The sequence below is a fragment of the Phoxinus phoxinus genome, assembly GCF_949152265.1.
Source record: "Phoxinus phoxinus genome assembly, chromosome: 13".
In the NCBI taxonomy this organism is placed as follows: domain Eukaryota; kingdom Metazoa; phylum Chordata; class Actinopteri; order Cypriniformes; family Leuciscidae; genus Phoxinus; species Phoxinus phoxinus.
Genome location: NC_136888.1, coordinates 19,381,899 through 19,394,871, shown reverse-complemented (window position 1 = coordinate 19,394,871; position 12,973 = coordinate 19,381,899). Strand labels below are relative to the sequence as shown.

The window sequence follows — 12,973 nt, the reverse complement described above, 5'->3', positions numbered from 1 at the left end:
CATGTATTTTCCAAGTACATGCATGTATTTAAAATAATGCTCAAGAAATTATTTAGAAATAAAAGCATGGAATATACTGACTGAGTATCCACATTTCCTTTAGAATATATATATATATATATATATATATATATATATATATATATATATATATATATATATATATATATATATATATATATATATAATTATTATTTTCAATTCAGTCTGTCTTTTGGCCTAATGCCTTTTCTCTTAATAATGTTACAAATGCTGGGAAACTGTTCTAAACTGTTCTCTCCCTCCGCTGGTATCAACCTACAGAACCGCGTAAACAAGCGCGTGAGTCCCCCGCCCCTTCTCTGCGCGAGCGCTCCTCTCTCTGCGCGTGCTGCTGCCAGTTCCGTGTCGGCCGCGAGTTTACCAGCCACGCACTGCCTGCACGCGCTCAATCCACCGCCGGGCTGTAACGATGTGACTCTCTCTGGCTTCCAGAACCCCCCCTTTTCAGTCTCCATTAACGGCCCAGCACAGAGCGAGGCGATTCGTAACGGTGAGTGTATTTCGGATGGCCACGGAATGTGGGAATCTGCGCTACGTTATCGGTTTGGGGACACCGAATGTGTGTAAAGTTTGGGGAGGGGAGAAATTGTGTCATGTGGTAAGACAGAGGCTATGTGCCCGCCAGTCCGCTCTAGTGGAGCAGACAGATACACAATTATAGAATGTAAAAACGACGTCGCGCGAGACGAGCTCAACTTACCATGTGTTATAATTTCCATGGGGATGACGTCACGCAGTCCTTGACGCCGTGCGCGCAGCTTGCGCTGATGAGATAACGGGACTGTCTGTGACACACTGCGCGTTTCTGATGCACAGCTTCACAGGAACAGGTTATTGGTTTATAATGCGTTTAAAAGGGACGATAACAATCCATTCGTGTTAGTTATTATTCACATAGCAGCCTGTGAGTTGCTGTTTTTCTCTTATACAAATATGTATTACATAAAAGGCAGAGAGCATCGTAAGGAGTACGTCATCGTTAGAAATGATTGACCGATGGCGTTGTTTCTGAAACACAGTAACAGTAAATGTAAATGTGTAAATCTGTTAAAAAGTTTAACCCTCAGAGACCCAAGTAGCCTATTTACAATTGTATGCTCTCGTTTCCGTGTTGAAAGTGCTTTAGGAAGCTGCTAGTTAACCCTTTAAGTGTCACGCCCCTTTTTTTGAATATACATGAAAATGCACTTTCCGAACTTAAATGTTTGTAACTCAAGAATGCTTTGGAATATGGATGTAAGATTGGTCTTGTTTTTAAGAAGAAAATTGGCAGATTTTTGTAGAAGTTAAATAAATTAAGAAAGTGTAACAGAAAAAAAGTTATAGAAGTTTGAGTTTATGAAAATATAAAATAAAATAAAAAAATTATTCATATTTTATATAAAATATATTTTTTCAAAACCTGGGTAACTCTAAAACTGCACAAAAATCAAAGCCAAAAATCTGAACAAGTTGTGTTTTAAATTTTAGGTTGATATCTCAAAAAATGAGCTTTCAGTAAGATTGTGTTTGGGCGCAGTACCACACTTTTTCACTAGTTGACATTACTGCCCATATAAGGGCGCCTCCATTTCCATATATGATTTTTCTTTATTTCTAAAACATTTTCAGACCTTTTTTTCTAAAATAATTGAACAAATGCTATCTTTTGAACTCTTGGCATGAAAACAAACTGAGGTTTCTACCATTTTTTTCATGATTTTTCATGTTCATCACTATTTCAAAATAAAGGACTGAACACCTTAGGAGTATGAAAATATTATTGTTGCAAATTGATAAATTACAGCTCCTCTGTAATTTATTTTGAAAATCAGTCACCAAATATGAAAACTAGAGATTGTAAGCTTTCAAATGATATATAGTTTGTCAATATTACTTAAGGTTTTTACTAAGATATTATTGTTTTAAAAATATACTGGCAAACGTCCCACCTGTGGGACGGTGACAGTCAAAGGGTTAAAAAAAATATTTTAAAGCATATTTTGTGTTTGATGTGAATTTTGACATTGCGAAAATGCTGGACTTTCACAACTGTTTACGATCATAGGCAGGCTCCTTATACTGTGAGGACTTCATATAGTGCCATGCTGTTGGGGCATGTTGTCACAATGGGGTCAATGTGTGCAATGACATATTGCTGCGTTTAATGTCATGTTTAGAGGCCTATACTGATCATTTGTTGTAGTTAATCTTTGATTTACTGATTTTCAGTCTATTTTCATTTGCTTAACAATCATAAGTAAGAAAGAACAGTTCAAATGATTACTTGAAAAATTAATATGCTATTTGTTACAAAAAAGTTAACAATTGTGTGACTAGAAAGCTGTATGATATTTTTGTTTTTCCCCACCAAAACATTTGCTGTGATAGTTCAGAGTGTTACTCTAAACTAAAATAAATAAGTGTAAATAAATTGTTTAATCAAGCATTGCATTAGGCTGCATGCCTTGGTGCGACATTTCTAATAATCTCTAAGTGATTGATATGATATGATGCTAATGTACAACACTTAGTAATGAGTCTGACCCACTAAAATATCGATTCATATTCTTCTTTTTGGGAGACTTTGCTCAGTACTGACATTAGTTTTAAATGGGCAAGACTTTGTTGTGTGTGCATTTGATGCAAAAGAAAGAGGGCCTCAATATCCTGCTGGATCCGGTGGTTATATTGTGGCCAAGCCAATGAAAACTCAAAAGAAGTCTTGAAATGACGCACCCTCCGCTTTTCTTCTCGTCTCTCCTGACAGGGACTTTCCTAAAAGTTTTCAGACTGAGAGGAGGCTCAGCTCAAGTCTGGTTTGAGTTGGACTGGTTTCAAAACAGAATGTGTGGTGTAATCATTTTTGATACGTTGCTTGTCATGTGATAATATCTAACTGAAAAAAAATCACACTAAAAGTTGGTAATTGATATTCTTACAATAACCCTTTATATATGTTTTTTTTAATTCTAGGATCACTCTCTCACCAATAATGTCTTCAGATCAGAGTTACAACTGCCTCAAAACGGAGGCAATGATGAAATCACCGTGGCAACCCTGTGTGGGAGCACAGGCAGCACTGTGACTAGCTTGTGATCTCCTGACCTCTGTGAGTCGAGATGGCAACCCACCGAAAGCACCTGGTCCGAGATTTTAACCGACACATTACCTGCTCAATTTGCCATGGATACCTGATCAAGCCCACCGCTGTCACAGAATGCCTGCACACTTGTAAGTCATTCTTGTCTCGCTAATCCGCATTATGTTCTCTATGACCATCTCTCTTTTCTGATAATAAAAGCAAACCGAATATTTTGGTCCTTCTTCTCCCCAAATATTTTTTTCTTTCTTTGGTGTTGTAGTAATCTTCATTATCAGAAATAAGAACAAACTGGCCTTTTTCTAGAATTGTTTTGTTTCATCATGTGGTGAGTTTATTTATTAGCAAGATTTGTAAAAAAAAAAAAAAAAAAAATTATGGTTCAGCTATAGCACCAAAAATAGTTGCTATTATTGTCAATAATATGTAATGGAAAAATTGCAACTGTCTGGATCTCTCTTAGACCTACCCATACCTGTTCGCCTGACCTGTCTCATATCTCATATCAAAACCAATTTGTTTCACACTCTGCTTAACATTTAAATTTCCATCTTTGTCTGACCCACCTGAATGATTTTTTTGGCAGAGCTATATAGTGTCTGGGTGTCTAAATAGGACTCGATAGTCTTAAGAAAACTGTATTGTACACTACTGTTTAAAAGTTAGGGGTGAAAAAATGCTCACCAAATCTGTATTTATTTGAATAAAAATACAGTAAAAACGTATAACTTAATAAGTTAAAAACTTAAAAATTGTAAAACAACAACAACAACAAATGATTACAGTTTAAAATATATGTTTTGAATATATTTTAAAATGAAATTTATTTCTGTGATGCAAAACTCTTCAGTGTCACATGATCCTACAGAAATCATTCTAATATGCTGATTTGGTGCTCAAGATTTTTTTTCACTTTTCACTTGTCACTGTTTAATATTTGTGTGGAAACAGTGATACTTTTTTCAATATTTAGTAGAAAGTTAAAAATAACAGCATTTATTTGAAATTTGAACATTATGTCTTAACTGTTACATCAATTTAATGCATTCTTGCTGAATAAAAATATGAATTTCTTAAAATCATACTGACCCCAAACTTTTCAACGGTATGTATGTTGAACATATTGAAATGCAGTGACATTTTGTTAATTAATATCACTCAGTACTTAAATATGTAATTACACTGTAACAATCACACCTTAAAATAGCGTGTAACCAAAAAATATAATCTGATATTAAATTGTTTTTTAACAATGATAATTTTAACACCAAACTTTTTTATGGTTTTAGATTACTTTGCCCTGACTCTTTCATTCTCTTGTCCCTCTTCTGTTCTTCCTTTTTTTCTTATTCCATTCTCCTCTAGTTTGTAAGAGTTGTATCGTTCAGCACTTTGAGGAGAGTAATGAGTGTCCAGAATGTGGGATACAGGTCCATGAAACCAACCCTTTAGAGATGCTGAGGTAACCAAACTCACCCACACTAATTTCTCACATGCACAGATTAAGTACACACACGTCCTCTGTGTTTTATATGGTATCTTGGCTTCACTTTTTTGCAGGCTAGATAAAACCCTGGAGGAAATCATCTTCAAGCTGGTGCCTGGACTAAGAGAGAGTGAGATATATAAATATATGTATGAAGAGAGAGAGACAGACATACATACTTTATCCTTTGTAATGCACTTCAGAGGTAGTTGTGCTTTAGTTGGTAAGTGTTTCTATATCTGTAAATTGTTTCTTAATGTACTTTCTTTGAATTATTGTGTTTATTTACTAGAGGAGGAACAAGAGGAAAGTGAGTTTTGGAGAAAAAATAAAATCAAAGCAAATGGAGAAGGTATTAACCATTCCATACACAACCCCTTTACACACACAGTCACATGTACTACACGTACAGATAGTGAATATACAGATATATTTTAAGATTGAAGGTCAGGTTTCCTTTGTCTTCTAGATGGCCCTAGGGCTAAGAAAGCTCGCCTGAGTGATGAAGAGGATGATGATGAGAAAGGTGGAGACTACCACAGGAGTGATCCTCAGATCGCTATTTGTCTGGACTGTCTACGTAACAATGGCCAATCAGGAGAAAGCACAGTTAAGGTGCACAGAGACAGTATAGTTTAATATATTGTGTGTATATGTTGAGATGTATGTTTGTGTGTGTGTGTTTATAATTTGCACTCCATGTCTCTATGAAACAGGGTTTAATGAAGAAATTCATCCGTTGCTCCACCCGTGTTACGGTGGGAACCATTAAGAAGTTCCTCGGTGTAAAATTGAAGCTGCCAAGCTCTTATGAGGTAAAATACTGTTTTATTACAGTATCACTGGGCTGTCAATGCAGGCAAACTGCATTTGTGTGAGTGTACTGAGAATGAATAGGTTTCTTTCACAGTTCAATACAGATATTAATAAATAAGCTCTTGATGGGTTTACCCGTCAGTTGTGCAACTTAATATTCATTGAAAATTGTTTCCGAGGTTGTTTTTCTTAGTCTCTGCTGTTCTCTACGATGTTTGACTAAGTGTATGTGTAACACACAACATGCCATAGTCTTAACGTGCCTATTATTTGATTTCATAAAGCTCATAAAACATGCTTGTCCGTATTTCTTACAGCTCGACGTTTTGTGTAACGGGGAGATCATGGGCAAAGACCACACCCTTGAATTCATCTACCGCACTCGCTGGAGACTTCAGGGTGACAGCGTAAGTCAGTATGTGTGTGGGTCAAATTCTACCAACATTGTTTGGACTGAATGTCCCCCAAGGATAGTAAAACCAGAATGACTTGCATTATATGGACCAGCCTATCATCCCCAGAAGGAAAAGGGCTTTATAAACATGTTTAATATTCTCTTCAGGGTTTAGGGATGAAAAATATCATCACCTCAGTGTAAAAACAATCAAAGATATTGGAAAGTCACCACTATTATTGAAAAGCAAATGTATGTGTGTGTATATGTTTATGTGTGTGTTTGCAACATTACCTGCTTTTATTTATTATTTTCTGGGGTGTCAAAGTTACTGTGCACTTAAGATACAGATTTTTACATTTACAGTCACATTCACAAAGTCTGATAATATTACTGTCTAAAGACTGCTAATAAATCATGAGATTAATTGTGATTATTTTATTCTGGTATTCTAGTTTTTTACCAGTAAAAACAAAAACACGTACTAAAAAGTATATTTTCCCCCCAGATAACATTTTAAAGCCAGTATTACATGGAAATGGAAAATCTATTGGACATCTAAATTGGTGTTATTGATCTAATTATAAATTATTCATCCATGCATGTTTAATTTTTTTTGTAACTTGTAATTTTTAATCTTCTCTCATTTAATCTACTTAAACCCAGCATCTTTCTTACAATCGACTGCAAGCTCACATTTAGATTTGCCTCCATCCAATCAACAACGGATAGATAGAATCAAGACCCACCATACATTTTTTGCTTTTTCAATTATCTGTTTCACTTGGATATATATACACATCACGATATGGAATACAATATATAGTTATATAGTATATTATATATATATATATATATATATATATATATATAGTATAATGCATAATAGTATATATATTTTAGGATCATCATTATATTCAAAATCTCTGGCATTAAAAAGTTTGAAAAACTTTACTAGAAACATTGACAGGTAAATTATTGAAAAGTTAGTTTGACCCTGAAAATGTGGGTGTGTGCTCATGAGAAGTGTGAACAGCTGTCTCTGAGTCGGTGGTGATTGTGGGGGGGGGGGGGCAGAGGCAAAAGAAGAAAAAAAACCCAGCTACTACTGACAGATCTATGAGTCATATTTCTCCAGTTACACACACACACACACACACACACACACACACACACACACACACACACACACACACACACACACACACACTAGAGGTTGATACAAAATCAGATTAGAGGACACATTGATGCCCCTGTTTGTGTCCTTGCTTTTTACATCACAAGAAAATAGGAGAGAACTATGACAATATAATGGATATGATATGGTGCTTACATCAGAAAATGTGAAGTCATTCTTTACTTTCGTTTTCACCCCAGGCTTATCCCATGGTTCTCGAATACCGTCCGAGGATTGACTTTGGTTAAACAGCACTTACAGCTTTTGTGGAAATCTCATGCAGACTGATGTCAAGAGATGGACAAAAAGCAGAAAAACTGAATGATTGTGCCTCTGTTGAAAGTCAACAACACAAAGCTCCATGACTGACAGGACTGCTCTCCTTCCTGTGCACTGCTTCAGCCTCTACTCCTCCATTCCTCCCCCCTTCATGTTCCTGTTTGACAGTTGTGGCTCCGCCCACTGGCACTGTATCAAGTTTGATGATTATATTCCTCCAAAGCTTTCTCTGCATGTTGTCTCTATGACAACGCCTTAGCGTTCAGTGGCCGTTGGGATTATCTGATAGCAATCTAGCAATCACAGAAAGTAAGCTAAAACTCGTCGCAAAGCTGCGTCTTGGCCAGGTGACAGGAGAGAGAGAAAATGGAGACGTTTTTAAAATGAAGTCTCGCTAGAAGTTAGATTTTAGAATGTTTTATTAGGTGTTTTTATCCAAGATTTTGCACTAGAGGCAAATCCAAATGTCTCGCTGTAGTGTTCCTGTTCTGTCTTACCTTTTACACTCTCTCTCTCTCTTTACTTTTAGTTACTTTTCTTTCCTGCTCTAACCGCCCACATTGTCCCTCATAAATTCAGTGACTCTTTTTCATGTCATCATTCTCTCTCTCTCTTTATTTCGCTCACGCACACTCACTCTCTCTTTCTCAGCCAATTTCCATCTTCTCTCATACTCTCATTTTTCTCCAATGGTGTTTTTGGCTCTAGTCTGAAGTATTGATGGATCTCATTCAGATGGAATTGAATGAAAGCGCTGTAGATGTCCCAAAATAACAGCACTGAAAGGCACTCTGGGTAAGCATTTTTCCTTCACATTGTGAAGGCCAAGTCTTACATTTACTCAAACCAGATCGTTTTCTTAATAGAAATTATATAAGATTAACTGATGCCAGATATGCTTAATGCATTAATTAATTGAAAATTCTCATCTTTAAAAACAGCTGAATGGGGAATGACTGAAGGGTTCCAGCTGCATCTCTCTAAGAGCTGCTTTGGCTCCCAGTCTGTTAGTTGTAAACATTCTGTTGTTTCTTGTTTAATCAGAAATATATTTGAGACATTCCAATCAAATCCCCAGAATGTCAATAATGCACTTTTTACAGTGTATTTTGAGTGTAATGCAGCAAAATAATGCAATGTTTGGTTAAACAAAATGAAGTGCAAAACACTTCATTTTATGCACTTTCTAAAAATGTCTGATGTCTGGAAAAACAACTTCGTAAGGGACATGCAATAATGCATTTGTTTACTTTCACAAAGTGGAAGAAAAGTTAAAATCCAATATTTCTCAATGTGGTCCTCTTCTACGCTATATCAAGTCATGGACATGATTCTGAGAAGAGTTTAAAATTCAGTCATCACGTTTTAAATATTTTAAATATTAAGGGTGTTTTTTGGAGCATTAGTTCAGATAAGGTGATAGGTTAGCTTTCTAAGTTTGTTTACAAGACAGTGTAACTCTTTACTGTATGTGTAGTGGCCTAGGAATCATTTAAAATCCTAATTACAAGTAAATTAATGAAAAAGTTGCCAAACCGATTTCATGCACATTCTCAGAATGCTTTTTGAGAATTAAGGGTTCAATACATGGAGCTTTGCCAATACAGATTATATTCCACAAAAATTTGATGTGATGGTACTCAAAGTAGAAAAGGATTACATGAATCATTACGTGAAATTGATTTGGATCATCTCAGGGGGTGACAACGGGTGAAATGAGGGTTTGTTCTGTGTTCTCCAGTTCAGTTTTGGAATCAAGGAATCTTAACAATGGGTTTTGAAATTAGAGTCACTTCAGTGCTGCTGTCATTACAGTTAATAAAAAGATGAATATAGAATGAGTCTGAATTGCTCAGCAACACTGTTTTAAGTGGATTGTACCTATGTCTACCAATAGTAAAAATATATTTGTCCAAATGTTTCTTATGACAAGCTAAAACTTCATGTTATACCAACATGATCTATTGTACTGAATCTTAAAAATCATTTGCACTGTCTGTCAGTTCAGTGGAATTCTTGACGTTGTTGTTTAGGACAAAGGCCACTGGCTGCTCTCCCAAATCCTCCCCACTAAGAAAACATGCAAATCAAATATGAAGTGTCTTTGAGCTCTGATTATAAATACAATGTATTTTTGTATGTTGACGCACTTATGTATATTTGAACCTATAATCAAAAGATTTTGTCAATGCTTGTCTTTTTCCTAATAGATGATGCTGCTTGGGGTAATTTATTCTTTTTTTTATACGTCCCACCGCCTGCTATATGTGTTTCCCTTGTAAATGTTCGCACTGTACATGAAAAGCTACCTAATGCTGTTCATTACATATTGTTATTTAATTAAGGAACATTAAAATATTACAAAAAAAATAGTGGCTTTTCTTCAACTGTATTACAGAAACATTAGATGTTTTTCTGTAAACATTCTGAAGGCTGCCTATTATACTTGCATGACAGTATATTTTGCCGTTAGATCTATTAGACTTCTTATATTGAAGAATTTTAGAAGTCTTTGCATTGAATACTCATATTAAAATAGACTTGAGGGCAGCAGACCTTAAAACAGAGAAGCTAAACCTTTGAAGTTGTTGAAAGCCATTCTTTGAAACCACCATTTCATGATATTAGTGTGTGAGAGTTTAAATCTGACAATGAAAAACAAAGACAAGAATGTGCCTTCTTTTAGACTGTTTCTATGCACAGCTCCCTGCTTCTCTCTCCCTTTCTCGCTCACTTTCTTTCTCCCCCACTCATGCAAAAGGATGTGGAATGTGACATGCATTCTTCTTTTAGTCTGTTCATCACTTGTTCAGCTGTCTGTTCGCCCTGCCGTTCATCTTGCAAAAGAGAAGGTCAAAAATACTTAATGTAGGGCAAAGGCAACACACACTTAATCACAAATATGTCCATGCCCATGCAGCAACACTTATTTTATTGTAGTTATGAGCTGAAGTTGTTCAAATGTTTGCTGTAGGATTTTGGAAGAGCTGTCAGCAATAAGTTTGTTTGGATGTTTACAGTACATTGCAAGTGTTTGCAGATTTTTTAAAACTGTGAAATAAATCAGTGACCCAAAATTCTTTAAATGTGAAATCTACATAATGAGATGTTAATGTCAACATAGACAAGAATATAATATGTTCAAAACACACGTTCATCCCACAAATGTAAATAAACTAAGAAAGTCTGCCACTGTCTCTCTTTTTTGTCTTCCCTTTCATCATGGAATGTTACAAACAACTCTATTTTTAGTCAGGATGAGTTGGAGAATTCACCGCTCATTTGTTAAACAGAAAGTGAGTCTGAATCCCTCCGCCCCTGCTAATACCACAACATTAAACCATTACAGAAAAAAAGAAGGGAAGCAGATTGTAGTTTTCATTCAATTTACATGGTTTAAAACAGGACTCCCATTTCATCCACAAGCATATCTGGTGTTTAAAGGAATAGTTCACCCAAAAATGAAAATTCTGTAATTAATTACTTGCCCTCATGCCTTTCCAAACCTGTAAGACTTTTGTTCATTTTCGGAACACAAATGAAGATCTTTTTAACAAAATCTGAGCCAGTTCTGTACTCTCCATTGACAGCTACGCAACCCCCACTTTGAAGCTTCAAAACGTCCATAAAGAGGTCGTAAAACTAATCTATATGAATTAAGTGGTTTAGTCCAAATTTTCTGAAGAGAGAAGATTGCTCTATTTGATGAACAGACTGAATTTAGGCTTTTATTCACATATAATTGCTAAGTGAACATAAACAGAAGCTCAACAGAACCTGCTCAAAAACAAACCTTATTGGTTCTTGCACACTAATATGCTGGAGCTTCCATTTACCAGATCTGATGTGTGTTGATGAATGTTTATGTCAATAAAAGCTTAAATTAAATCTGTTAATTGTGTCTCTCCAGAAAATTTGGACTAAACCACTCAATACATTGATTTGATTTACAATCTCTTTATGAATGTTTTGAAGCATCAATGGAGGGACAGAAAGCTCTCCTATTTGATTGAAAATATTTTAATTTGTGTTCCGAAGATAGGCCTAAACAAAAGTCTGACGGCCGGGTTTGGAACAACATGAGGGTGACTGAGTAATTAATGACAACATTTTCAGTTTTGAGTGAACTATTCCTTTAAAGCTTTTGCATGTGATTTATGTGACATTAGGCTTGTTTGAGATGAGCAAAAATCTGCGCAGAACCGATCACCGGTGATCAGCGGTCCACCTTGCTCTGATGTCATGCTGATGACAGTAACGTTAAATACACAGCGACTATAGGGGTCAGTTTGACAAAAATGGAAATCTTGCATAGTGTGCCTTTAACGGAACCAAATGGGTGGGGCTATCTCTTTATCCAACCAATAAAAGACGTAGGGGATGTTCTGGGAAAACTCATCGAGAGGTGTGTTCGACTTGATGCGGCGCTGCGCAGACCAATGTATGACGTCAAAGTACCGCATTCGCAATAGTAATTAGAGAGCACTCTCGTGGTACTTTGATGTCATACACTGATCAGTCCGCGCTTCGCCCCTTCAAGTCGAACACACCTATTATTTTGATTCCATTTGGCACAGACATCAGGAACTTTAAAACTTTTTTTTTGTTTTGAATAATGCTTATGCATTTGCTTCATAAGTTCAGGCTCGAATACAACACTGTTCTTGATTCAATTCACTGTCACTTTTCTTTCTTGGGACAGAATTTCCTTTACAACAACTATCATTTCAGTACCCATATTGCACAAGGTGCTCTTAGTTCCATATACAAGTACTTTATTTCATATACCTATTTTTATTCTTTGATCGTCACTTAGCCAGTGAATCAAAAAAGCCTTCTAAAAGGAAATATTTAAAAACAGGATATGGAGAGGGCAGGGAGACACAAAATAGTGTTTGATTTGTTATCCTCTCCACTGCTGTTTTGTTGCATCATTCTGCTGCCATGTGTATTAGCCTGTTAGTTTCTATCGGCTTGCATTATTCATGAGAGTCACAGTCATAGTCCCTCCTGTGCTGTCCAATGACTCAATAACACAGCTGTTCTCTTTTAGACCTGTCACTGGCCAGATAACGGAGCCGACCACTGGGTGTATTCTGGTAGCACTGTGTTCATTTGAATCTTGTTAGCATGGATGATCTAATTTGAACTTCTATCCAAGAGGTTGCTGTCAGTCACCTTCTTTCTCTATTTCTCTCACCTTTTCTTCCCATGAAGTCATAAGTTTATTGTTAGTGGGATCTTGACCTTCCAAATTTAGACCTCAAGAACAAGCCACATGGCACCAATAGGATCATATATAGGAGTGACTTCACTACAGTTTATTTTTTGGGAAGGACACCCAGTGTGTTACATTTTACTGATGACATCACAACTGTGCCAAAGGTCAGATTATTATAACTTCCTATTCAAAGAATCCTAAAAAAAATTCCCAGTTTCTAAAAAAATATTAAGCAGCACAACTGTTTTTAACTTAGGTTATAATGAGCATATTAGAATGCTTTCTGAAGGATCATTTCACTGAAGACTGGAAAAGTGTCCTGTGAAAATTCAGCTTTGCCATGAGAGGAATAAAATTACATTTTAAAATATATTAAAATAGAAAACAGTTAAAAATTTTTTTTATAATATTTCACAATATTACTGTGCTTTCTTAAAAAAAAATACATGAAATGTATTCAGTGAAACTGCGGACAA

The 12,973-nt window shown here is 35.9% G+C and overlaps 1 protein-coding gene across 7 annotated transcripts; it reads left to right on the top strand.

Annotated features, from left to right (window-relative positions):
* The first annotated feature begins 338 nt into the window (after nucleotides 1-338).
* pcgf5a (polycomb group ring finger 5a) lies at nucleotides 339-10,467 on the top strand. 7 transcript variants are annotated; one of them, XM_079632241.1, is made up of 9 exons: nucleotides 344-532; nucleotides 2,998-3,255; nucleotides 4,490-4,586; nucleotides 4,685-4,740; nucleotides 4,903-4,962; nucleotides 5,080-5,225; nucleotides 5,327-5,425; nucleotides 5,744-5,833; nucleotides 7,198-10,467. In XM_079632241.1, exons 2-9 carry the CDS (start codon nucleotides 3,144-3,146, stop codon nucleotides 7,243-7,245), a joined length of 708 nt encoding a protein of 235 aa, XP_079488367.1. In that variant the 5' UTR covers nucleotides 344-532; nucleotides 2,998-3,143; the 3' UTR covers nucleotides 7,246-10,467. The 7 variants fall into 7 exon arrangements, with proteins under 7 accessions (XP_079488366.1, XP_079488367.1, XP_079488365.1 ...); XM_079632239.1 differs by having other exon boundaries at nucleotides 4,685-4,815; XM_079632238.1 differs by having other exon boundaries at nucleotides 4,685-4,833.
* Nucleotides 10,468-12,973: the final 2,506 nt, after the last annotated feature.